Source organism: Antechinus flavipes, chromosome 1, assembly GCF_016432865.1.
Source record: "Antechinus flavipes isolate AdamAnt ecotype Samford, QLD, Australia chromosome 1, AdamAnt_v2, whole genome shotgun sequence".
Classification (NCBI taxonomy): domain Eukaryota; kingdom Metazoa; phylum Chordata; class Mammalia; order Dasyuromorphia; family Dasyuridae; genus Antechinus; species Antechinus flavipes.
In genome coordinates this window covers 726,334,763-726,358,935 of record NC_067398.1, presented here as the reverse complement: position 1 = coordinate 726,358,935, position 24,173 = coordinate 726,334,763, and the positions used below count along the sequence as shown (strand labels likewise).

At 61.4% G+C, this 24,173-nt stretch overlaps 1 protein-coding gene across 2 annotated transcripts; it reads right to left on the bottom strand.

Moving 5' to 3' along the window:
* Positions 1 to 6,608: 6,608 nt before the first annotated feature.
* On the bottom strand, positions 6,609 to 23,196 carry ADORA2A (adenosine A2a receptor). Of its 2 annotated transcripts, XM_051973402.1 has the most exons (3): positions 23,075 to 23,196; positions 10,527 to 11,155; positions 6,609 to 7,711 (listed from the first exon to the last, which is right to left on the bottom strand). In XM_051973402.1, exons 2-3 carry the CDS (start codon positions 10,862 to 10,864, stop codon positions 6,982 to 6,984), a joined length of 1,068 nt encoding a protein of 355 aa, XP_051829362.1. In that variant the 5' UTR covers positions 10,865 to 11,155; positions 23,075 to 23,196; the 3' UTR covers positions 6,609 to 6,981. The 2 variants fall into 2 exon arrangements, with proteins under 2 accessions (XP_051829362.1, XP_051829363.1); XM_051973403.1 differs by lacking the exon at positions 23,075 to 23,196 and having other exon boundaries at positions 10,527 to 11,995.
* Positions 23,197 to 24,173: the final 977 nt, after the last annotated feature.

The window sequence follows — 24,173 nt, the reverse complement described above, 5'->3', positions numbered from 1 at the left end:
CTCGGCTCCAGCTCCGAGGCCGGAGGCCACCTCATCTCCAGGGTGCCGGGAGGGGTGGGGGGCGGAGCTGGGAAAGAGTGGGGACTGGCTGACTTTGAGCTGCCTCCAGGCCAGCCCCTGTCCTTAGGGGGCCGTCCAGAGCCTGGGGCCCCGCCATGCTCTAGGGTGCCTCAGTTTTCTCATTTGTAAAAGGGAGAATCAGCCCCTTGGGTCACCAGCACAGAGGCCAGAATCAGTCTCTTAAGAGGAAGGCGGGTAGTTGTATCCCCGGGGAGGGAGACCTGGGGTGGGGGGAGGCCCCACGGAGCTGAGGGCTGGGAGACAGTCCCTGGCCCGGGGAGGGGCATCCTGCCGACAAAGCGGCCCGGCAGCCACCCAGTGACCACCTGGGGGCAGGGAGAAAAGGGAGAAGAGAAGGGCCCTGCAGGCTCCTCACCGGGGCTGAGGCACACGCAGCAGAGGGAGGACGGCCCAGGGGACAGAACGGAGGGAAGGCCCGGCCTGAGGGGGAGCAAGGAGTCCCTGCAGACCCTGGGCCCTGAAGAGTGCTCCCAAAGCTCCCCTCACCTCCACCAAAGATGAGGACCTGGAGGGGACGGGAGCCTTCGGCCAGCCTCCCCTGGAGGCCTCTGGGATGGGGAGTGCCCCACCCCTGAGGCTCATGGGAGCTCTGGGGAGGTCCCCCAAGTTCTCCAGCTTCTCCCTCACTGTAGCTTCTGAGACCGCCTGCCTGTGGAGCCCGTCTGTCAGGGCCCTGGAAGTCGGAAATCCCAGCCTTCCCTGGGCATCTTCCTCTCGGGACCGCCCTGGCTCCTCCAACTCATCCTGGAGGCAGAGCAAGGTCCTCCTTAGGCCCCCAGGGTTCTCTAGGCCTGCTGGACCCAGCCTTCATGGCTTCATGGGCCTGCGTGTGCCCTCCCCTAGAGCCCACCTCTAGAGGGCAGGGATGGAACCTGTGAAGGGCTTCGCTCCTGCTGAGAGTCCTGCCCCTCCCGGAGCACACTGGGGCTCCGGGGGCTTGGGGAGGGATGCCGCCTCCCGCGGGGGCTGGGGGAGGGGCGCGGCCTCCCCGGGGCCGGAGCCCGCCCTCTCCGGTCTATTCACTGCTATTCTTAGCCCGCAACGCCACCTCGGTCTCTTCCGGGCCAGACCCGGGCTCCTGGTCACAATAGGTGGGCAGAGGCCCGTGGGAAGCGGCCCCAGCCGGTCGGGCTGCCCAGAGCTGACCGGAAGCAGCCCCGGGACCCGCCTCCCGAGGCAGGGGAGGGGCTGGGGCGGCTCCGCGTGCCCGTGCAGGCGTGGTGAGCTCGCGCGTGCACTGTGAGGATGAGGGCGGGCGCGCGTCCACGCGTGTGCCTTGTCCTGTGTGTGTACATCTCCTCACGTGTGGGAGAGAGCCAGAAAGCCCGGCCCAGGAGCCGGGGAGCCAGGAGGGCCTCCCTGCCAGCTGGCCTTGGGCACGCCTTTGCTCGGCGCCCAGGACGCGGCCGTGGCTCTCCTGACTGGCGGCCGGAGGCAGCTGCGCTGGCGAGTCTCCCTGGGCCGGGGAGAGCCCTGGGCGGGGCAGGTACCTCGGGGGCAGGACAGACAGGCCCTGGGCGGCTGCCGGGGCACAGAGCCTCGGGAGCGGGGAAGGCATCCACGCCGGGCCAGCCCCGACCTTGCTTAGCCCATCCCAGAGCCTCCCTGGCCCTCCCCGACAGAGACCCTAAGGACCGGCCTCAGGACACACAGCAGTCAGCGGGCCAGGCCCAAGCCTTCCCTCCAGCTGGGCCGGGGTTCAGATCTGTCCGCTCTGGAGGCTCAATGATCCCGCAGCCCCTTCCGGGCTTGGGGCATCCAGTCATACAGGAGGAAGAGGAGGGCTGGGGCAAGCACTTATTAGGCACCTAAGGCCGTGCTGTTTGGCATTCAAAGCCCTTCCTGACCAGCTGGGATGATATTCCCAGGCTGATTTCCCCTTCCTCCCTTCTCCTCCTGGTTCTCCCCTCCCTCCAGCTCCAAGGCAGCCCTGGCCTCCCTGGGAGGTGACTGTTTCCTTCTCCCAGCCCCTCGGGATTACAAGTATCTCCAGCAGACACTTTGTATCTCGGGGCAGACACTTTGTATCTCGGGGCAGACACTTTGTATCTGGGGCAGACACTTTGTATCTCGGGGCAGACACTTTGTATCTCTTACCCCGGCTGCCCACTCTCTCCTCTGGTAAACTGACTGGGGGTGGAGGAGGGGTGCAGGAGAGACTTCCCTGCTGGCCCAGAGCAGACCCAGAAGGAGGGAGTGTGTGAATGCTTGGGGACGGAATGGGGGAGAGAAGACTGGAGAGGAGGGGTCTGGGTTCGAGGCCAAGGGACCGGCTTTGTTCACTTTGGCCAGAGAACAGGACCGAGTTAGAGGCTCATTCAGGCGGCTGCCAGGAAAGCCTTCTTCACTAAGAGAGAGCCGGGTCAGAGTGGGGAGGATCGGAGCCCTCGGCCTCTGCCTTTCGCCCTTTGCCCTTTGCCCAAGCTCAGGGTGGGAGGGAGCCAAGCCGTCCCGCCCCGCCACAGAGCAGAGCAGCTGAGTGGAAAGGTCAAAGTCTGCCAGGGGCTGGGGGCAGGCAGAGTGCCCAGCGGGCGATGGCCCCGGCTGCCCCTTGAGCCCACGCCGCCCCTCTCCTGACCCACGGGTCCCCCAGCCCTTCGGAGGGCCCCGGCCTCCTTCCGAGTCAGGAAACAAGGCTGGGTAAGAGCCGTGCTGGCTGCCCGCACAGCCCCGGGCCTGGCCTCCCCGCCCCCTGCCTTTCCTTCCTGTGCTCGGGGAGAGGCCCCCCAGGGAGGGGGCCGGACAGCACCCATCTGCCAATGTTGACAAAGCCCTCAAGGCTGGCACGGGGTGCCACCTGTACCCTGAGCAGTCGGGCACACCTCCACGAGCACCCGGGAGCCATCCAGGCGGGCGATTACTGAGCTCCCAGAGGGGCGGCCGCCGCCCAGACTATTGTCCCCATTACCAGATAAAAAACTGCTCAGGAGGAGCCAGAACAGGACACATCACACCCGGGGCCGCAGGTGGGCTTCGAACCCGGGCAGGAGCAGCATTGACTGGGAGGCAGAGCCCTGCATGCTGGCGTTTGCCCGAGGGGCCATTCTGGCCCCGTGCCCCTTTTCTCAGCCAAGCCTGCCGAGGCAAAGTGCTGCTGCCCAAGAGGCCTAGAGTAGCAGAGAGCTGCTGGGGGAGCTCGGGCCAGTGGCCAGCCCTCTCTGGCCCTCAGCTGCCCCCCCCCCGAAGATCTCAGCTCCACTGCTTCCTCCCTGGGTGACCTTGATCCGGTCCCTGCCAGCTCTGGCTCTCGCTTTCTCTGCGGAACAATGAGGGGCTTGGAGAGCGTCCTGGCCCCCAGCTCCCCAAAGCACCATCCTGACCCTACCTCAGCCTGGCCCTTGGTGGCTGAGCTACCAGGAAAGGCGTCTACACCGGGGGCTTCGGCAGAGGGGTTTCTGACCAACTGACTCTCCGGGCACCCTCCCCCCACCCCCTTGGCCAAAGGCGGCCCTTCCTCCTCATCCTCCATCTCTGCAGCCCTTGCCTGTCTTCTGTCCTTCCCCTTCCTCATCCCCACTCCTTCCTCTCCCTCCTTCCCTCCCTGCTCTGTTCCTCTGGGGGGCGGAGAAGGGACCAGCTTGTTTCCCTCCCACCTGAGCTTGGGCTAGTGGGCAAAGGGCAGAGGTGAGGGCAAGGGTTCTGATCCAGCCCCCTTTCCTCTCCCTTCTTCTCTTCCTTCCCTCTTCCCTTTTCCTTCCCCCTTCCCCTTCCCCTCCTCTCTTCCTTCTCTCCCCTGTTTCTAGCCTCCAGCTCCCTCTCTTCCCCCCCCCCCCACTGCCTCATGGGCCACAATTGAGCTCCAGGCCAGTGGTCGACTGGTCCCACCTGGAGCCCTTCATTCACTGTGCCTCAGTTTCCCTAGACTCTGCGGTCCCTCAGGCCCTTTTGAGCCGGGGAGGCTTTCCTCCGCCGCTGCTCCTCCGGATCCCAGGCCGTGGCTGTGGCGGGTCCGGCCCGATTTTCCCAGCCTTGCCTGTGTCCCAGACTGCAGGAGTTCCCCCCCCCCCCTCAGTTCCCAGCCCTGGGTTAGGCCCCGAGCTCGGGCGGGGGAGGGGCGGCAGAGTCGGGCAGCCCCTCCCCCAGGCCTGGCAGCCCCGAGAGCCACACGGCCCAGGAAGGGCAGGCCGCCTAATGGGCTAATTGAATAAGCCGGGCAGGGCCGCAGCTGGGGCCTGGCCGCAAATAGCCTGAGAAAACACAGGCCGGACAGGAAGGGAGGGGGCCGGGGGAGCTGGGGGGAGGGGCAGGGAAGTCTCAGGGCTGGAGACAGGGAGAACTTGGCCTCCTGGGGCCCTTCCTCAGGTGCAGACCCCTCCTGAGGGGACCCCGCACCCACCGGACCCCTCCCTGGGGATCCCGCACCCACCGGACCCTTCCCTGGGGACCCCACACCCACCAGACCCCTCCCTGGGGACCCCGCACCCACCGGACCCCTCCCTGGGGACCCCGCACCCACCGGACCCCTCCCGAGGGGACCCCGCACCCACCAGACCCCTCCCGGGGGACCCCGCACCCACCGGACCCCTCCTGCTGGTCCCTGGCTGAGAGGCCCTGGGCCAGCCCGACAGAGCAGGCACATTAGTTCTTTGCTCTCCCTCACACCAGGTGCCCCCGGGGAAGTCATCATTAGGCTTCTCTACCTGCACTTTCCTCATCTGGCCAAGGGGCACATTACTGGGTCCTTCTGGCCTCAGGCCTGTCCTGGGGCTGCAGGTGCTTTGCCAGGTCCTGCCAGCCTTACCACAGGATGCCCACATCTGTCCCAAAGCTGGGGGGGACGGAAATGGCCCCGGCGGCCTCCTGGGTCAGTTTGCTTGCCCCTCACCCCCATCTGGGGCATAATTAGGAGCCGAGAGAAGGGGCCAGGCTGGCAGGGGGCGGGAGGCAGGAGCTGAGTCCGAAGCTGGCGAGTCCCCGCGGCTGGGGGGCACAGCTGGGGGGGCTGGGGATGTGCCAGCAGCCCCCAGCTGGAGGTGGTTCCGGCCCCTCCCCCCTCCTCTTTCCCCCACCTGGGAGTGGGCGGCCGAGGCTCACAAAGCAAGATCAAAGCGTGACAGTCACTGACAACATTTTAACTGGAAAATTGCCTCCGATGGGGGGGCTGGGCTTGTGGGCGGATGGCACCTCGTGCCAGCCCCAGGCAGAGCCGGGGGAGGGGAGGGAGGCGCTGCAGGCAGGGTCCTGGGCCCAGAGCCTCAATCGCCTCCTTCCCTCCTTGGCAGGTGCCCACCCCCAGGGCAGGTGCCCGCCTGAGCCCCAGGCCTGGCCTTCCCTTTCTCTGTGCAGCCTCTGCCGCCCACTCCCAAGCTCCCCTGAGCTCTTGCAGCCTCTCCCAGACTCTTGGCTGCCTCTGGGTTTGGGGGCCTCCCATTCTCCTCCCCCCCACCCCGGGACTGCTCCCCCTCTGTGGCCCCGGGGCTCTGGCCCGCTGCTCCCGGTGACCTAATCAGCCCCACGGGGGCCTCCTCCGGCCGGCACCGCTCGGATCTGCCTCCGCCTCGGACATCGCCACCCGGCCGGGCAGCGGCCGGCTGAAACTCAGAACAGAACTCCCCCCCCTTCCTTCCTCAGTACTGTCCGGGCACCCCCCAGGCCTCCGCCTTCCACTCCAGGGTCCTCCCGGATTCCTCCCTCCCCCCCTGCACAATTCATCTTCCCCCTCCCTCCTTACATTCAGGCCCCCCTGAACTCTCTCAGTCCCCACATGGTGCACTGCACACAGTAGGGGCTTAATAACTGTGTTCCGGCCGGCCCTGAAGGGCCCCACACCCGGCAGACGCCAGGTTGGGGAGGGGCCCGGGGTCAAAGCTGGGGCTCGGGGAAAGCCCCTCACATCCCAGCCCAGTCTGGGCACCGGTGGGTTACACTGAGAGGGTCCCCGCCGGCATGGCAGAGAACCTCCTGCCAGCAGAACCGGGGCCGCCCTCTGGTGCAGGCCGCGGGCGAGGAGGGGCCTGGCTCCCGCCTCCTAGGAAACTACCAAGGTTTCCCAGAGCTTCCCCAAAGCTTGTGTGGCGACCAAGTAGCACAGGATGCCAGGGCTCCCCCGGACTGTGGCCTTCCTCCTTGGACTGGTTGTGACCCCAGGGAGAGCCCAGGGCTGAAGCCCGGACCCGCTGGCACAGGGGCACTACCTGGAACCCTGAGGCCCCTCTGCTATTGGCCTTATGAGCTCAAAAGGCCTTAAAGCCCCCGGGGACTTCTGGGGGAGGGAGAGCTGCCCCTCGGAGAGCCCCTCACCAGCTCCTTGCTGCCTCTAGGGAAGGAGTCAGGCATGAGACCAAGGGCGTGGGGGGGGGGGCTCAGGAGGGTGACGGAAGGCTGAGCCAAGACCCCCAAGGCCCACTTCCCTGAGGGCCCTGCCCCGTGCCCTCCTGAAGCCCAGACCGGTCCCGCCAAAGGCTGGCTCTGTTTCCTCTGGTGCCCGGCCCTGGCGCCTCTCAGGGAACCGTGTAGTTAGCCAGCTAGGAGGGGGCGGGCGGTTAGGGCTGGGGGGAGCCACCCTGCGCAGACACACACAAGCAGGGTCACACAGTCCCATTTAATTCCGTCTCTAGAATAAACATTAGCCGCGGCTATTAAGAGCAGCCGTCGGTCCCCCACTGCGCAGACCCAGGGCCAGCCTGGCCTCCCCATGCACTCCCCCTGCCCGCCCGTGCCCACTCCCGCCCCGCATCCGCCCTGCCGGCCCCCTCCGCGGGGTTCTCCCCTCCGCGGGTTCTCCCCTCCGCCCCCTCCCCCCAAGGCCTCCCAGCCCCCCCTGCTCTCCGGTCCAGCTCCGAGTCCCTGGGGCGGGCCGCAGACAGTCAGACTCGGGAGGCCGCCCCGCGCCGGGCTCCCGCGCCCCCCACGTCCGCGGCACCGCCCTCCGGGCTCCCGTTCGGCAGAGCGCGGCCGGCGTCAGGAGGCGGCGGGAGGGGGCGGGGCCTCCGGGAGCTCCGCGCCCCCCGGACCCCCGCCGTGGCCGTCGAGCCGCAGGCTAACGCGCTCCTGGCCGCGGCCGCAGTCCCGGGCGGCGGGCGGGGAGGCGGCGGCCCCGCGGCTGCGCAGGATCTTGCGGAAGGTGTGGCGGAACTCGCGGATGCGGTAGGCGTAGATGAGGGGGTTGACCACGGAGTTGGTGTGCGACAGCACGATGGCCAGGTACATGAGCCAGGCCGGCGCGTGCGGGCACTCGGCGCAGAAGAGCGTGAAGCAGTTGATGATGTGCAGCGGCAGCCAGCACACGGCGAACAGCCCCACGATGATGGCCAGAGACTTGGCCGCGTGCACCTCCTTCTGCAGCGTGGAGCGCGAGCGCTCGCCCGCCGCCGCCTTGCCCTCCATCTGCTTCAGCTGCCGCCGCGCCGCCATGAAGATGCGCAGGTAGATGGCCAGCATGAGCAGCAGCGGCAGCAGCACGCACGCCAGGAAGTTGTAGTAGACCATGTAGTCCATGGGGACCACCGCCTCGAACAGGCAGGGCACCTGGCCCGCGCCGCACGCGCGCGCCTCCGAGCCGTTGCGCGCGCCCGCCGCCTCCCCGCAGCGGCTCCAGCCCAGCATGGGCGTCAGCCCGATCACGAACGACAGCACCCAGCACACGGCGATCACGCCCTTGGCCCGCGTGCCCGTCACCAAGCCGTTGTACCTGCGGGAGGGAGCCGGGGTCACCGTCCCGCCCCAGGGGAGGGAGGGGGAGGACCCCGCCCCAGGGGAGGGAGGGGGAGGACCCCGCCCCTCGGGACACCGGGAGGGGAGGACCCCGCCCCAAGGGACACCGGGAGGGAGGGGAGGACCCCGCCCCTCGGGACACCTGGCTCCGCGGGCTCCCCCACGTGGCTTCGGCCAGCCCCAGGGCCCAGCTCTCTGCCCAGCCAGTCCGATTCCCTCTCGAGGACACAGAGTGGCTCTGCTTGTCCCTCCCCAGCTTCCTGTCTGCCTCCATCACCGGCATCGACTCAGTCTCGCCCTGTCTGGTGCTGGGGGGGGGGGGGGGACACACACGTGGAACAGGCCCTGCCCTCGAGGAGGGACCCAAGGGAACACGGATCCCAGAAAGAAATCACGACGTCTGGCACGGGTCAGGAGTAGGGGCAGTGACTAGAGAAGCGCCTGAGTAGGGATCCTATAAGCCAGACATGAAGAAGGAGAGCAGGCCGAGCGGGAGGCACAGCCTGGGCAAAGGTGAGGGGGGGGGGAGCCAGTGACCCCATCTATCAGGTGTTCCAGACCCGGGTCTGGGCAGAGGACTGAGTTCACCGAGGGCATCAAGAAGCCAGAGACCCAAGCTGTAATGGGACTCCTGCACTGGCTAGCTGGGCCATCCGGAATGCAACACTGCCCTCAGCTTTGTGCTCTGTAAAATGGACTTATGATGCTGACTGCGGGGCTGGCAGGGAGATCAGAAAACTGAGTGTCCGAGGAGCACTCCAGCTGCTTCTGCTCTCAGAGGGCGGCTGGGCAGGAACACATGCTCTGGGGGCCTTGGCTAAAACTCAATACTTACAGCAGACTAAATTGCAACTTTAGGCTCAGGAAAAACTGACAGAGAGGGTCACTGCACCACTCCAGGGGATGGGGGGATGGTGGAGGGTCACTGCACCACTCCAGGGGATGGGGGGATGGTGGAGGGTCGCCCGTTATCCTCCAGGGGATGGCAGGGATGGCGGAGGGTCACTGTGCCCCCCCCCCAGGGGACAGGGGACGGTGGAGGATCACTGCACCACTCCAGGGGATGGGGGGATGGTGGAGGGTCGCCCGTTATCCTCCAGGGGATGGCAGGGACGGCGGAGGGTCGCCAGGCCCCCCCAGGACACTGGAAAGTTCGAGGCACACGGGAGAGCACCACACCACGGGGGCGGGTTGTTGGGGGCGATCTGGTGTGGGGCAAGTGGGATGGAGGCCGCTGGACCCTGCCAAATTGGGGAGTTCTGGCTGAAGCCGGGAGACTGGCCTGATTTTTTTTTTCAGGGGAAAAGAACAGACTTTGAACTCCAGGCCATCTGCCCTGGCTTTTAGTCCTGGGAAAATTGTAGCGAAGCTCATTAAAAAGACGGGAACATCTCGGGAAGGAGGGGGGCTTGCCAAGGAGCCGGCCTGGCCGGCTCAGCAAGCACAGGCTCTGCCGGACCGAACCGTTTCCCGGTGACGGGAGCCATTAAGCCCGCACGTGGGGCGGGCCTGGGCTTCGAGTTTGCCTCCATTTCAGCAACCTTTGGATCAAGCTCCTCCCGCTCTTGGGCAGAAGATGGAGGCGGGATTCAGATTCTGACGGGCCAGGGGCCAGTGTGGGCGGGGCAGGCGGGCTCTGGCGCCCTGGGGATCTGCGTCCGCTCGGCCGAGGAGCATTTTTATCAGGCTCGGGAAAGTCAGAGGCGTTTGCCAGCTTGCAGATGACACTGACCCGGAGGCCCGTAAAACACCGGGACCGGGAGAGCTGGAGCCCGAGACAGAGGAAATGAAATGCGGACAACTTACACGGGGTCCGGGAAAGCAGCTCCGGGGTGGGAGGGGAGGGGAGAGGGGCGGGAGGGGAGGGAGGACGGGTCGCAGACAGCGCCCAAAAATCGGGGCGGGGGACGGGAAGCGGCTCCACTACCGGACGTGGCGGCCCCAAAAGCTGCCGACCCCGGGCTCCGTTGGGAGCATCCGCCCCACCGGCCCCCTCTGTCCCGGCAGCCTTCTCCCCGGGGCCCCACGACGAGGAAGGGCAGCAGCAGGGTCCCGGGGAGGGCAGCCCGGCGCCAGGCCCGGAGAGGGCCTTATGAGGACATCGTGGGAGGTCAAAACATTTTGTCTAGGGCCAGGAGAGCTGTTCAAGTGTCTGAAGGTCCATTGCGGGGAGGGATTCCCCTGGTTCTGACTGGCCCTGGGGCCGATCCCAGAGCACTTGGGACAAGTTACAGAGAGACCGGTCTAGCCAGGCCCCTCCTATTAACATCCCTGTGTGGAACAGTCTGCCCCCAGGAAATGGGAAGTGCCCTTCCCGGGAGGGCTTCAGGCCAAGGCTGGCACCGAGTGTGTCAGATGCCTAAGAGGGAGTCAGACTCCTCCCACGGCAGCCCTGCTGTGCACGAGTGGTCCCGAGAGCTCTGGACACCCCTGGACATCCCTGGAGGCCTCTGGACACCCCTGGACACGCCCAGGGCACCTCTGGAGACCCCCGGGCACCTCTGGACACCTTTGGACACCTCTGGACACCCCTGGGCACTTCTGGACACCCCTGCTCCTGAAGTTCTATGAGTGCAATTCTCTGGCTGGCCCCTGGTTAAGGCCGGCTGCCCACGGTCCCTCCTGGGGAGCACGGCTCTGACCAGCTGGCCTCCCAGGGGCGAGCAGGGGACAGCGCGGCTGGAGGAAGCTCGGCGCCTCTTGGCTCGGGCCAGGAAACGGCCGGCTCGCAAAGGCAGCCGCGGCCCCGGCCCCCGCCCCCACCGCGGGGATCGGAAGTGGGGAGCACTCACCTGAGCGGGATGCGGATGGCGATGTAGCGGTCGATGGCGATGGCCAGGAGGCTAAAGATGGAGCTCTGGGTGAGCACCAGGACGAAGCAGGCGATGAAGAGGCAGCCGTGGAAGGCGGCGCAGAAGCCGGTGCTGATGGTGATGGCGAAGGGGATGGCGAGCACCCCCACGGCGATGTCGGCCGCCGCCAGGGACACCACGAAGTAGTTGGTGACGTTCTGCAGGTTGGTGTTCATGGAGACGGCCCAGCACACCAGCACGTTGCCCAGGACCGCCAGCACGGCAATGGCGACCTCCACCACGATGTAGACCACGTCCCAGGAGATGGCCAGGGCCATGGCGCCGGGAGGGGCGGGGGGGCCGGCTCAGAGTGACCGCGGGTCGGGCCGGCTCAGGGTCCATAGCGGCAGCCCCAGCGCAGGGGCTGTCACGGGCCGGGGGGGCTCCGACCTGCCCTGAGGCCTCGGCCCCCCTGAACCGCTCCCCAGCGCCTGGGGAAGGGGGCCCAGCGGGCCGGCATTCAGGAGCGGGGGAGGGCCCCGGGGCTGTGCACCCCACACAGCGGCACAGCAGATTCTCCTCCAGTCACATGGTCTCCCACCTCCTCTACCTGCGAGTGACCTCGGAACCTAGGAAACAAAACATCCCAAGAAAAGTGGAACCACGGGGGGAGGCCGAGGGGAGCTCCTCCCCGCCTTTCCTGCACCCTCCCAGTGGCCAAAGGCCCTTTGCTCAGGGGCCTCCAACAGCAGCAAGCCGGCTCCCTCTGGAGAAGACGGAAAGCGGGGATCACACCCATTGGCCAGGGACCCGGAGCCCCAAGGGCCTAGGAAGTCTCCAAGCTCGATTCCTCACACCAAGAGGCTCCTTCGGCCTCCAGGGCCTGGGGGTCTTTCCCGAGCCCCTTCCTGGCCCGGCTGCACCAAGCTCAGAGAGCATCAGATCCTGTTCCCGTCTCAGAGCCGGCCAGGTCCCGGGGAGGGGGAGGGGAGGGGGGAGCAGAAGGGACTAGAAATGGGCCCTTATTGGTCTCCCCTGGCCCCTGTCACCCAGCCAGGGCTCCCTCATTCTGGACCCACTCAGGTGCTGCTCCGGTGCCCGGGAGCTGGGCCGGGCCTAGAAAGTGGTCATCACTGAACCAGCTACGCCCAGCAAAAGAACTCTGGGAGATGACTAAGAATCATTACATAGAATTCCCATTCCCTATATTTTCACCTGCCTGCATTTTTATTTCCTTCACAGGCTAATTGTACAATATCTCAGAGTCCGATTCTTTTTGTGCAGCAAAATAACGGTTTGGTCATGTATACTTATTGTGTATCTAATTTATACTTTAATATATTTAACATCTACTGGTCATCCTGCCATCTGGGGGAGGGGGTGGGGGGAAGGAGGGGAAAAATTGGAACAAAAGCTTGGGCAATTGTCAATGCTGAAAAATTACCCATGTGACGTCTTGTAAATAAAAAGCTATTAAAAAAAAAAAAAAAGAAAAGAAAGTGGTCATCACTAATGGAATCTTTGGGCCATGGTCATTTCCCTGGGGAGGGGGGCACCTCAGGTCTGGGCCTGGGGGCTTCCTTAGGCCAGAGCTGCGTGCCCTGATATGCTGGGAGCCCCGGGAAGGGAGGGGCATGCTGAGATGTCAAGGGGAAAGAAGGGCCTGGCTCTTTGTGACCCTCCACTGGAAAAGGTCATCAAAGAGCACTTTGTCCCAGGGCACAGCCCCCCACTGGCTCCTCCTCTCCTAGCTGGCATCCTGGGCCCGGCCTGACTCCTCCACTTCAGAGTAGGGATAATGAGTGTCTCCCCGGGGGGCTATTGGAAAGGGTCCTGTGTGTGAGGGTCAGCACAGGGCCTGGCCCAAAGTGGGTGCTTAAAAATGCTGCTTCAGCTCTCCCTGATGGCCCTAAGTGGGGGGCAGGGTCTCTCCCAATGGGACTGCTGGGGGTCAGGAAGCACTGGCAGACCCCAGAGTCAAGACCTCTGGGGGGGCAACTGCAGAGCAGAGGCTCTCCCCCCCCCATAAGGGTCGCTCCGAGGAAGAGCACAAATCCCCAGGAGAGCCACGGGGGTTTGTGGGGACGAAGGCTACCCAGCAAGAGAGAGCTCCGTGCAGCAGAGCCTGGTGATGAGCCAGCACCGGGGAAGAGCAGCCATCAGCAGCAACTGTGACTGGAGGCAGGGAGTCCTCCCCAGCTGCAGCAGCTGTGACTGGAGGAGGGAGTCCTCCCTAGCTGCAGCAGCTGTGACTGGAGACGGGAGTCCTCCCCAGCTGCAGCAGCTCCTGGAGGCAGGGAGTTCTCCCCAGCTGCAGCAGCTGTGACTAGAGGCGGGAGTCCTCCCCAGCTGCAGCAGCTGTGACTGGAGGCCGGAGTCCTCCCCAGCTGCAGCAGCTCCTGGAGGCAGGGAGTTCTCCCCAGCTGCAGCAGCTGTGACTAGAGGCGGGAGTCCTCCCCAGCTGCAGCAGCTGTGACTGGAGGCAAGGAGTCCTCCCCAGCCAGCCCAGCAGCGGTACCAGGACATTCCTAGCCCAGCTCAGCAGCTGTGACCTGCTCGTTCCCCCCACCCGCCGATGGGTCCATCTAGCATTCCCATCATGCCCTGCGCCGGGCTATCCTGCCCACCTCCCCAGAGGGAGCCTCAGGGCTCACCCGCCCCCAGCACATGCTCCCTCCCGGGAAGGAAGCCGCGAGGCCCTTGGCCACGTGTCTCCGAGTGGGCGGGGCTCCGCCATCGCCCCCGTGTCCACGCCCACTCTTCCCTAGGCTAGCTCGGCGGGCGGGAGCTTGCGCCCCAGGCTCCCGGGGAAATGCTTCGGAGTCACCGTTCCTGCTCCGCGTTTGAATAGTGTGTTTTTTTTTCCCCAAAAAAGCTAATTGAATGCTCAGGCTCGCCGAGGGAGGCCCCCGGGGGGTGCTCCGTACACTGCAACGGTCGCCCACAGGGTTGCCCTTGGAAACCAGGGCCGCGGCGGCCCTTTTATGGGCCCTACCTGCCGGTGCAGGGGGGAGTGGGGGAAGGAGCCCGTGCTGGGACGGCAGGGGGGCGGGTGGGAAGGGGCAGAAACAGCCACCGGGAGGGAGGAGGAGGGGGTAACTGCCCTCCGCTGAGGGTCTGCACATCCGGGGCTCTTGGGAGAGTGGGAGCCCACTCACTATCCCCTACCCAAGGGACTTGGAACCCTGATCACACTTCTCCCTTCTCTCTCCAGCTTTTCCTTCCCTCTTCCCTTCTCCTCGATCACTCCCCCTCCCCCTTCTCTCTTTTTCCTTTCCTTCTCCCCTCCTCCCCACCCCTTTCCCTTCCTCTTTCTCCTTCGCCTCTCCTTCATTTCCTTCCCCTTCTTCCCCCCTCCCCCTCCAGCAATTGTCCAGGAACTCTGCCTCCTTCCCCCCACCCCCACCCCTCGGCTGCAGGTGTTTCCTTGCAATGCTTTGTCACCCACGGGAAGCTCCCTGTGGAGCAGCAGAGCCGGGCACGCCGGTGCTTTCCTTCAGCATTGCTCCTGGATCCTGGGAGAGCCACGCTGGCCCCAGGGAGCCGGGACACTGCTAGTCCCTAAGACTGTCCTCTCCCACTGGGCCTCAAACTGGGTCACCCCCTTGCCCAGTCCCTCTGTCTCTGCTGCTGAATGAAGGCAGAGGACTTTTCTGGACTCTTCTGGATCATTGGCCAAGAGCTCCCTCTGTCCCTGCCCCTCAATTTTTTGTGCCCCATTTCACATGAAAGGGCAGCACCCTCCACCTGCTGGAGGGATCCTCTTCCATCCTGTCTCCTCCCCAAAGGCCCCTTCAAGAAGGCTCTTTCAGAGAATTCTTCATTTCCCACCAGTTCCTTGGCTTGGTCCAATTCCACAAGCATAAGTGCCGGGGAGACTCTGGAACCCTCCCACTTTCACCCTTTTACGTACTGTCTTCCCTTATTCAATTGTCAATTCCTTAAGGACAAGAACTCTTTTTATCTATATACCCAGCACTTCTATGATAGGCATTGTGCTAAGAGTAAGGCTATATATTTATTGACTTCAACAGATCACCTCCTCTGTCTTTTCCCTCTCTCCATCTTGAAGCTGCTTTCCCAAGTCTCCCCCCTTCCTTGATCCTTCCATCGTCACCAGCAGGCATCTATCTCCCCTCCATTTTGTGATTAAACTTTGAGAAGATCATCTACAATAGGTGCCCGCACTTTATTTCTTCTCAGATCTCTCTTGTCTAATTCACCTCTGTAGCATCTCTGGTCCACTTCACTTCTGCATCTCTGGTGCATTTCACTTTTGCAACTGGTTTCATCTCTGCAGTGCCCCTTGTCTATTTCACCTCTGCAGTGCCCCTTGTCTATTTCACCTCTGCAGTGTCTCTTGTCTATTTCACCTCTGCAGTGCCCCTTGTCTATTTCACCTCTGCAGTGTCTCTTGTCTATTTCACCTCTGCAGTGCCCCTTGTCTATTTCACCCCTGCAGTGTCTCTTGTCTATTTCACCTCTGCAGTGTCTCTTGTCTATTTCACCTCTGCAGTGCCCCTTGTCTATTTCACCTCTGCAGTGCCTCTTGTCTATTTCACCTCTGCAGTGCCCCTTGTCTATTTCACCTCTGCAGTGTCTCTTGTCTATTTCACCTCTGCAGTGCCCCTTGTCTATTTCACCTCTGCAGTGCCTCTTGTCTATTTCACCTCTGCAGTGCCCCTTGTCTATTTCACCTCTGTGGCATCTCTTGTCTATTTCACCTCTGCTACACCTCTGGTCCATTTCATCTGTGTGACATCTCTCCAATTCACTCCTTTCTCTCCTCTGACTCCGCCCCCTCTGGTGCAGACCCTCATCTCCTCAAACATGGACTACTGCATTAGCTGATGGTGGGCCTGCTTGCCTCAGTCTCTCCTCTCTCCAGGCCACTAATGGAAACTCAGTCACTAAATGACTTTTAGAGTTGGTTCAACCCTGTAACCTTTCCCACCTTTCATTGAATAAACTCAAGTGGTTGCCTACTTCCTTTAAGAACCCTTGATAATCAGGACCCAACCTTCCTTGCACCCTGCTCCCATATGCCACGTTTCAGCCAAATTGGCCTATTTTCCCTCCATCTCTCGTCTCCTTGCCTTTGCATTGACTGTGCTTCGTGTCTGGCATGCCTTCCTTCTTCACTCACTCTTCTTGGGGTCCCTAGATTCTTTTAAGATTCAGCTCAAAGGTTTCCTCCTCTCTGAAACCCTTTCCTGACCCCTTCCTCATATCTATTTAGGAACCATATAGTACTGGATTTCCTGTGGCCATGTCACCTGACCTTTGATCCTCAGAAGAATCAGCTCCTGGAGGGCAGAAGACATAGCCATTTTTGTCCTTGTAGCCTGGCTACCCTTCTCCAGACAACTTCTGATTCTTTCAATGGCCTTCCTCAAGTGTGAAGCCCAGGTCCGGGTACACAGAACACAACATAGAAACTCCCCCAGCTGGGAGAGACCTTGGTGACCTGTAAGGGGCTGAAACTCTGAATAGGTGCATCAGAATCGGATAACCGATAACGGAGCACTTAAGGCTAATTACTCTATTAGCATATGCTTGGAAAATGGCCCTTCTCATTATTTGTGCTGGCTCAATCTTTTGGTGTACACAGATAATTGTAGGAGGGATTAGGGGGTGGAGTAAGACAAGCCAGAGTCACTTTGGAGGAGGACCAGGAGGAGAGAAGAGGTTGGTGGCGAGCCTCGTGGAGTTTTGTCCATCTCCTTTACTTCTCCCCCTAAAGACCAAGGACTTTTGCTGATCCTGACTCTGGCTGATCCTGAGGTCAACAGGGAGCTAATTCGGTCTTCACAGTGATCCACTAGCCCTGCCCTTTCTCTTTTAAAAGGAGAAACTGAGGTTGCTCAGAAAAGAGCAGAGGGTTGGCCAACAGAACAGAGCCAGATTCCTGACCACAAGCCCAGAGCATTACCTTCAGAAGAATCTGTCTGTCTCTTCCTGGGCCTGTGCTCGGAGCCCACTTCTACTCCTAGGAACCTCTCCACTCTGCTGAAGAGGGCCCTGCATTTGCACCTCAGCCGGATTTCCTGCCTTCTAAGGGGAGTCTGGTACCTCTCTGTTCCTTTGCCATCTTCTGCTTGAAGACCCTCCAGTGGGACAGTCTACTGCTTCCCGGGGAAGGCTGTCCCACGCTGGGACATCTAACCTAAATCAGCCTTGGCAGCGGCCACCAATTGCTTCTGATTGGCATATCACTTTCTGGGCCTAGTTTCTTCTCCTGTCAAATGGGTAGGAGTTGGACAAGATGATTTCTGCTCCTGCTTCTGCTCTCATGTGCCCCCTCTTCTGCCCGACATCTTTGGGGAGCAGGGATGCTGCCTCCCCAGGGAGACTCCTGGCTCCCCTTCCCCTTCTGAAAGGAAGCCGGGATCTCCTGCAGGAGCTATATTCTGGGGGCACTTCGCTCTCCTTCACTTTTCTGCAGCCTCCTGCCTTGGGTATCTCATATCCTAATGCTTCGTATCTGGGCCCAAAGCCCATTGGGAGCACTCCTTCCCAGCACCCCGAGGAGTCCAGCCCAAGACAAGTTCTCAGCCACCAGCTGCCAGCCTGTCTGTCCTGAGCACTCCTGGGAGTTGGCCATGGTGCCCATGGCAAGAGGGGCTGCAACAGGGGGAAAATCAGACCTATGAACTCTTGCTTCTTAGAAGCCCCAGCAGGAACCTCAGCCCCTGGCCCGGGCCAAAGCCTTGACCTTGGTCCAGATTTATGGAGTTACCCGCCCTGGCCTCTGGAAGTGAGAGTAGAATGTGGGAAGGAGCACCAGACAAGCCTATCATGCCCCCAGTGCTTTTTGCCCGTGACCTAGGGAGGGAAGTCTGGGGTGGAGGGCAGTCCTTGCTCAGTTTTCCCTGAGGAATGAATCCCTGAATCACGTGCAGCTGCTTAGGAAAGGAAGTTGAGTCTGAACAAGGGGCCATTTCCCAGGTGAGCAGCCCTGGCTGATGCTAGGGAAGGGCTTGAGGAGGGGGAACAGTCACAGGCCTATAAACATGTAGCCCGAGTCAAAGGAAGTGGTTCCAGAGCCTGTAATGGCGATGCTCTGGGACAGCACTCTCTCCTGCCCCTTTCCGGCAGCTTGACACCTCTCAGCATCCCGGGAGAAAACAGCAGCCTCTGGGATCCCGCGGGATCTCCCCAATGGCTCAAGAAAAGGAACCTGAGACTCAATGCCTCCTTCCAGATGCCATGGTGACCTTGGGTCTGAGCCTGAAAAGGCACCCCGAAGGTCAGCATTAGCCAGGCTTGGGCCCTGCCTAAATCTGGGCTCTTGGTGCCCTTTGGAAGGCCAGCCTGGCCACTGAATGCCCCTGCTTCCTTCCCAGTCTGGGATGGTGTGGGGCCGGCAAAGGAGGGAACTAAGGCTCTGCTGTGTTTCTCCCACTGTTCCTGGGATGGCCCTCAATCTAGCTGAGGACACAAAGGATGCGATGGGAAGCCAAATGGTGGGGGCCCTGACCCAGGGGCAGGATGTAGGAGGAGGGTGGGAAACAGACACAGGGGACAACAGCAGGCCTGTCTGGCCCTGGAGACTTCCGGCCTGTTCTGGAAAGGTGGGTCAGGTTGCGGCCCACAAGTCCAAAGGCTTGTAAATGCTCTCTAGGCAGGAGCTGGGACTATGGAAGCCTGAGCCCCCCATCAAGGTCTCACTGACAGGCTGTCCTCCTGGGGGCCCAGGGATGGAGTTCTGTACTTCTCCTGGGGGGTTTCCCCACAGGTGAGGAGGGAAAATATCTTCCAGCTTAATTATCCCTCCCAGCCTCTGTCCCCCAATTTAGCCTCAAAGCTGGTTCTCATCCTGGAACTTGGTCTGCCCAAGGCCTTGGCTGGGGCCCTTTCCACACCTTCCAGTAATCCCAGGAGGATCCTCAGGAGTCATGAAAATCTCCATTTCACCAAAGAAGCAACCGTGTCCTAGTGAAGGATGCTAAAGGGCCCAGGATCCCAGTCCACTTTTGACATTCATAAGCTCTGTGACTCTAGGACACAAACCTGCTGTCTCTGAACCTCAATTTCCTTAACTCTCAAAGGGGGACCATAAATATAGTGGTCCTCTTAAAGGAGCATAATAATGGAGCCATGGCAGACAGCCCCCTCCCACATGATGGATGAGAAGCTAAGGGGATGAACTGGAGGATCTCCTGGGCACAGTCCCAGGTGATTGGGAGGTCATCATAGAATGGGAGGCCCCTGCCCTAAATGTGCACTGCTGCTTTTCCCTGACTGAGACCATGGCAGAACTGTTTTCAGTTCCCTTCCCTAGACATCAGTCACCCTTTCACATTGTCCCTTTCACCTGACTGCAAAGGATCAAAGTTTCAGATTCTAGGGGATTAAGCCCCCTAACCCTTCCCCTTCCCTCTCTGCCCAGCAAACCACCCTACTTTCATACTCACGCATCCATCTCTTTGGTCCCTGCCACGACCTCCTCTTCAAAACATACCTATTTTCAGTCCTAAAATAACTTTCCTGAGCTGCCCTCATCCTCAGCCATCTTCCCCCGCCCCGCCCCCAGCTCTACTACAATACAATTCCACTACAAAACAATCCCTCCCTTTCTCCACACAACATTTGAAAAGTTCCTAACATCTATAGAAAGGCAGGAAATACACTGAGAAGATTGAGCGAGAGGACTTACTATGTGCCAGGCACAGTGCTAAGTGCTTTTAAAATGTTATCTCTTTGAGCAAAAGCAAATAATCTCAATAGGAAAGAAGGGACTGGGTGAGCCTTCAGGGAACTATGGGAGACTCCAAAAATGGAGCTTCTGAGGAGTTATCCCAGACTCCTAACTCACCCACTTTCACCTTCTTTCCCTCTCACCCCTTAGATCCAATAAAGTGCCAAGGCTTGTCCATTTCACCTCTGCAACATTTCTTGTCCATTTCACCTCTGCAACATTTCTTGTCCATTTCACCTCTGCAACATTTCTTGTCCATTTCACTTCTGCAACATCTCTTGTTTGCAGTATCTCTCTGAAATAGGCTCCTCTAATTCTCTCCTCACCTTGATGTAGCTCCTCATCACCTCCCATCAATAGCTACTTGGGCTGCCTCCTTTAGTTTCTCCCTACTTCAGAACATCATTCAGCCTCCAAAGTGATCTCCCTAAAACACAGGTCTGATCATGTCACTCCCCTGCTTAACACTTCCACGCTCCCCAATGGCCTCCAGGACCAAATAGATATGCCTCTATTCTTTTACTTCCATAATCAAACCTTTCACAATATGGTTCTCCCTTTCCTCAAAGGATCCCTGCTGGCTACCTTGTGTATACCGTGGATATGGCTTTCTGTGGACTCGTGAGCTCCTCAAGGTCAGGAGCCATGTGTTTCTTATTTTTCTTTGTGCCCCCAGACTCAGAGGAGGCCCCAGAAAACAGTCTGAGTTTAACAAAGGCACAGCCTGATTTGGCAACAGGGACTAACTAGCAGGGATTGACAGCCTTTGGGAAAGTGGAGGAAAGGTATGGATCTCTCCAATCCCCCACACTTCCCACAGGTAGCACAGCTGGATGAATGCACTTGAAAGTGTCTGAGCAGTCAAGACTTAGAATTTTTCTTGCTTCCATGTTAGTGTGCAAGGCCTGGGGATCTATGGAGCAAGGCATGAATGACAGGCTCACCAGTGCATAGATGTCATGAAACTGAGAGGGACTGCTAAAATATTGGGTGATAGACTCAGGATCCCAAAAGATGTCAGCGGGCTCAAGCATTAGACCAAGTTTAGTAAGATAAAATGCCATAAGGCGCAGTGGAAAGGCTTACATTTGGATTTGAGAAAACCCACTTCCCATGTCTAGGATGGGAGAGGTCTAGTCAGACAGCAGCTTCCCTGCACAAGACTCGGGGATTTGAAGGGATCACAAGCTCACTAGGAGATAGTATAATGTGATATGGCTACCAGAAACTCAATGCAGTCTCAAGCAAAATGGGGAGGAACAGTTTACAGGCTCACGAAGGGGTCAGAAGGTCTGGCAATTAGAGTAGTGAAGGGTCTGGAGTCTGTGACATGTGAGAATGCATTTAAAGGATGTTTAGATGGAGAGAACTGAAGGGAAGAGTGTGTGGGTGGGGGAGAATCATAACGGCTTTGCTGGGTACCGAAGGACTGTGCTGAGGAGGCAGGCTTAGCTTCACTCTGCTCGCCCCTAGGAGAAGCCCTCCACAGCTCTCCGGAGGTCTGCTGGCCTCTTCCCCCGTGTCCGGATCACCACTGGCCACCCGTTTACTTGATACTCCCCTCTCTCTGCTTCGGTGCTCCCTCCCCTCCTTTCTGTCTGCCGGCTTTCCCATCTCCTTAACGGGCCCCACATCCTCTTCCTTATCCCTGGTGCTGTCATCTCCTGAGCTTCTGTCCTCAGCCCCTCCTCTTCCCTCACTCCCAACAAGCCTCCTTCTCCTGAGCTCCAGGCCCAGACTACTAACTGCCGGCTGAAGCCCTTGCCAGCCCGTGCCCTGCTGCATGGATGGATACCGGTCCGGCTGAAGCCGCTTGCCTTCCCCTTCTCCTCTGAGCTCCCTCCCCAGACTCTCCATCTTCTGCGCGCTCCTCCTGGGTTGGCTGATTCCGACATGGCCTCTTCCTCTTTTCCAGCCTTTGTTCCCGCTGCTTCCTATAATTCCCCCTCACTCTTCTCACTTGCTGCGTTCTTGCCACTTCACCCTGAGCTTCCCCTGGACCAAGTGGTCCTGAATCCTTCCCAGGGCTTCACTGGTTGCTCACGGATTGCTATCAGGGGCTGGGGCTGGACTCTGATGAAGGAAAACTCGCTGGATACTGACCACCCACCTCCCTCTTCTGTCGGATTCCTATCCTGGCTCCCTTAGAAGCCAATTTCCTGCTCCCGAAGCTGGGAGAAAAGGTCCCATTTTCCCAAGGGCACTGACTGGCTCAGTCTGTCTGTCCTGCTCATTCATCTATCTGTCCACCTCCGGAGCCTAACTTCCCTTTTAGACGCTGCACAGAAGGGCTCTGGGCCCCAGGGAGCATTTGGAAGGGGCTGACCGGGACGGAAGGGGTGGGGGAGGGGGGGGCCAGAGGCCCAGGTCCAGGCCAGCTTATTCCAGGCTATCATCTGGGAATGAATTAGGGAAGCGGGAGGGGGAGGGGGGAGAAAGCCTGAGTGGCTAAGCTAAGCCCCCTTGATCACTCCCAGCCCAGCTGGGAGGGGGGAAGCTCGGCTGCCCCCACGTTTGCATTGAGCGAGTTAATGAGGAAAGGGCCCCCCAAGGTCTGGGCTGCCCAGTCAGAAGAGACTTGGGGGCCAGCCTAAAGAGGCAGGAAACTGAGGCTCAGGCTGGAGATGGGAGTGAGCCTCCCAAACATGAAGTCCAAGTGGGGGAGGGGATAAGGGAAGGAGATCAGCTCCAACCTCTGCTCCTTCCCTTCTCCCTCCCTCCTAAAATACCTGCCGCTTTTGCTGGGCAGAATTGCACGGGGTCCAGAGGGGCTGGGGAACTGGGAAGGGCTCGGAGAGGATCCAAGGAAGAGGGTCGTGGCTCGGTCTCCCTCCTTCCTGACCCTTGCGTCTCCCAGCTGGTCCCAGACTGCCTTGGGACCCAGAGGCAAGAGTCCTGGGGCCCAGTGAGTGCCAGGATTTCCCAGAGACCCTAAAACCTTCCCTCTCTGCACATGAACACCCAGAGCTCCTAGGGGTGGGTTTACCTCCCCCGTGATCCCCTCATATCCATAGTGGACTCAGTTTCCTTCTTAGGAAGAAGGGGATGAGGTGGACCAATCAGATCCCATGAGATTTGGAGCGGAGGGTGTTGGAAAGGTCAGGACGCCCGCCTGCCCTTCTCCATCTCTGGGCCGCCAGTATCGGGGCTCAGGATGAGCCCCTCCTCTCTCCAGAGGCTCCAAGCCTCCACATTCCCACTGCGTGCCCCCCCCCAGCCGCCCCTGCAGCTTGGAGCCCAGCTGTGGGAGCGGGAAGAAAGCCTCCTCCGGGCGCACCCCCCAGGAGGAGTAAGAAGGGAAGCATGGGGGGAGGAGGAGGGCGCAGGAGCCCAGAGATGCCCCGGCAGGAACGGCGCTGCCCGGTTCCAGGAGCCCCCGTCGGCTGGCTCCCGGCTGACGCCCGCACCCTCCGCGGCGCACCTGCCCCCGCCTCCCATCCCCGGCAAGGCGGGGGAGATCGGGGCCGCGGCAGCCGGGGCCGGACCCTGCCCCTAAGACGTCGGGGACGTCCTCCAGCCCCGGGTCACGGAGCGCGTCCCAGGGCGGCCGCCGTCTCCACAGCCCGGAGCGCCCCCACTGTGTCCCCCCACCCCCGACGGCCCGCCTGCGGCTGGCTCCCCACTCCAGAACGAGGGGCAGGGCGGGGGGCGCGAAATAGGACGGGGCGCCCACCCCTGCCCCCTCCCCTTCCCTACCCCGATCCCATCTCCCGCCCCGTCCAACAGTCCGCCCCGTCTGGCCGTCAGCCGTTCCCAACGCTGCTGGACCGGGCGGGACATGGGGGACGGGACCGGGACGCTCTGACCGGGCGGCCCGTCCCCGGCCGCGGCTCCTGCGTGCACTGACCTGAGCCGGGGGCCTCCTGAGCCGGAGGCGTCCTCCTCCGCCCCCGCAGCCGCCTCCGCCGGTGCCCGCTTCCTCCTCGGAGTCCCCGGCAGCCCTGGCCGCAGCTGCCGCGCCCGGAGCGGAGCCCGCGCTGCCCTCGGGCGCCCCCTGCAGACCCCGGTCCGAGCTACACCTCGCCCCGCCCAGGGCCCCGCCCCAGAACCCCCCAGCCCTTATCCCGCCCCGGCTCCGGGCTCCCGGCTCCCCATCCGGGCGTGTCGGAGGGCGGGGCGGCGAAGTCTGGGCCAGCTAGGGGATCTTCCTCCAGGGCTGGGTCTCCCTCTCTCTCCGACTCCCCTAGCGCCCCTTCCCCCTGCCCAGCACCCGGAACTTGACAGTCGAGCCGACCAGAGGAGATTCGCCATCTCTCTGAACCGAGAGGGAAACTGAGGCACAGAGGGCTGGAGATGCGCTGGACTTCGGGGGATCCTGGGCGCTTGATTCCCCACCCCACAGCAGGGCCACGCCAGGGAGGGGCCGAACCGCCTCATTTGCTCATTCATTCGTTCACTCGTTCGTTCACTCGCCTCCTCTACGGGACAAACATTAGGGAGCGCCTGGGAAGGCCGCAGGGACGGATCCTGGCGGGCGCTTCCTGGAATTAGGGACCGGCCATACCGAGGGTCTGCTGTTCCCCTTCCCTGGGCTCTGAGCGAGGAGGGCTACCCCGAACCGAGACGGAGCAGAGGGGGCGGCCCCGGCCGGTGCCTTCCTTCTTAGATCCCCCCTCTCCACCCCCCCAGCCAGGACTGGAAGGGACCAGAGTGACCGACGGGAATCCTGCGTGTGCGGCCGGGGGGCGGGAGGGGTGGGGGGGAAGCGCGAGAGCTAGGGGGAGGGCTGTTCTCAAGCACTGACGTAATTGCCTCGAGACCCACAAGGGTCCTGGAGCTCTGAGGCGGCGCTGGGACCGTGTCCTGGAGGATCGCTCAGTACTGGGATGCCCAGGCATCGGAACAATATCAGTAACTCACCCTTACTGGCGCTTTATAGTTTGCAAAGCGATTCACACGTATTCATTCTCACAACTCTGCTCTTTATTCCCATTTTACAGATGAGA

Excerpts from the sequence above, each read along its gene's own strand:
- ADORA2A (XM_051973402.1), bottom strand. The coding sequence starts at position 10,864 with ATGGCCCTGGCCATCTCCTGGGACGTGGTCTACATCGTGGTGGAGGTC. Across the intron at positions 7,712-10,526 it reads GCCATCCGCATCCCGCTCAG|GTACAACGGCTTGGTGACGG; the intron begins GTGAGTGCTCCC and ends TCCCTCCCGCAG.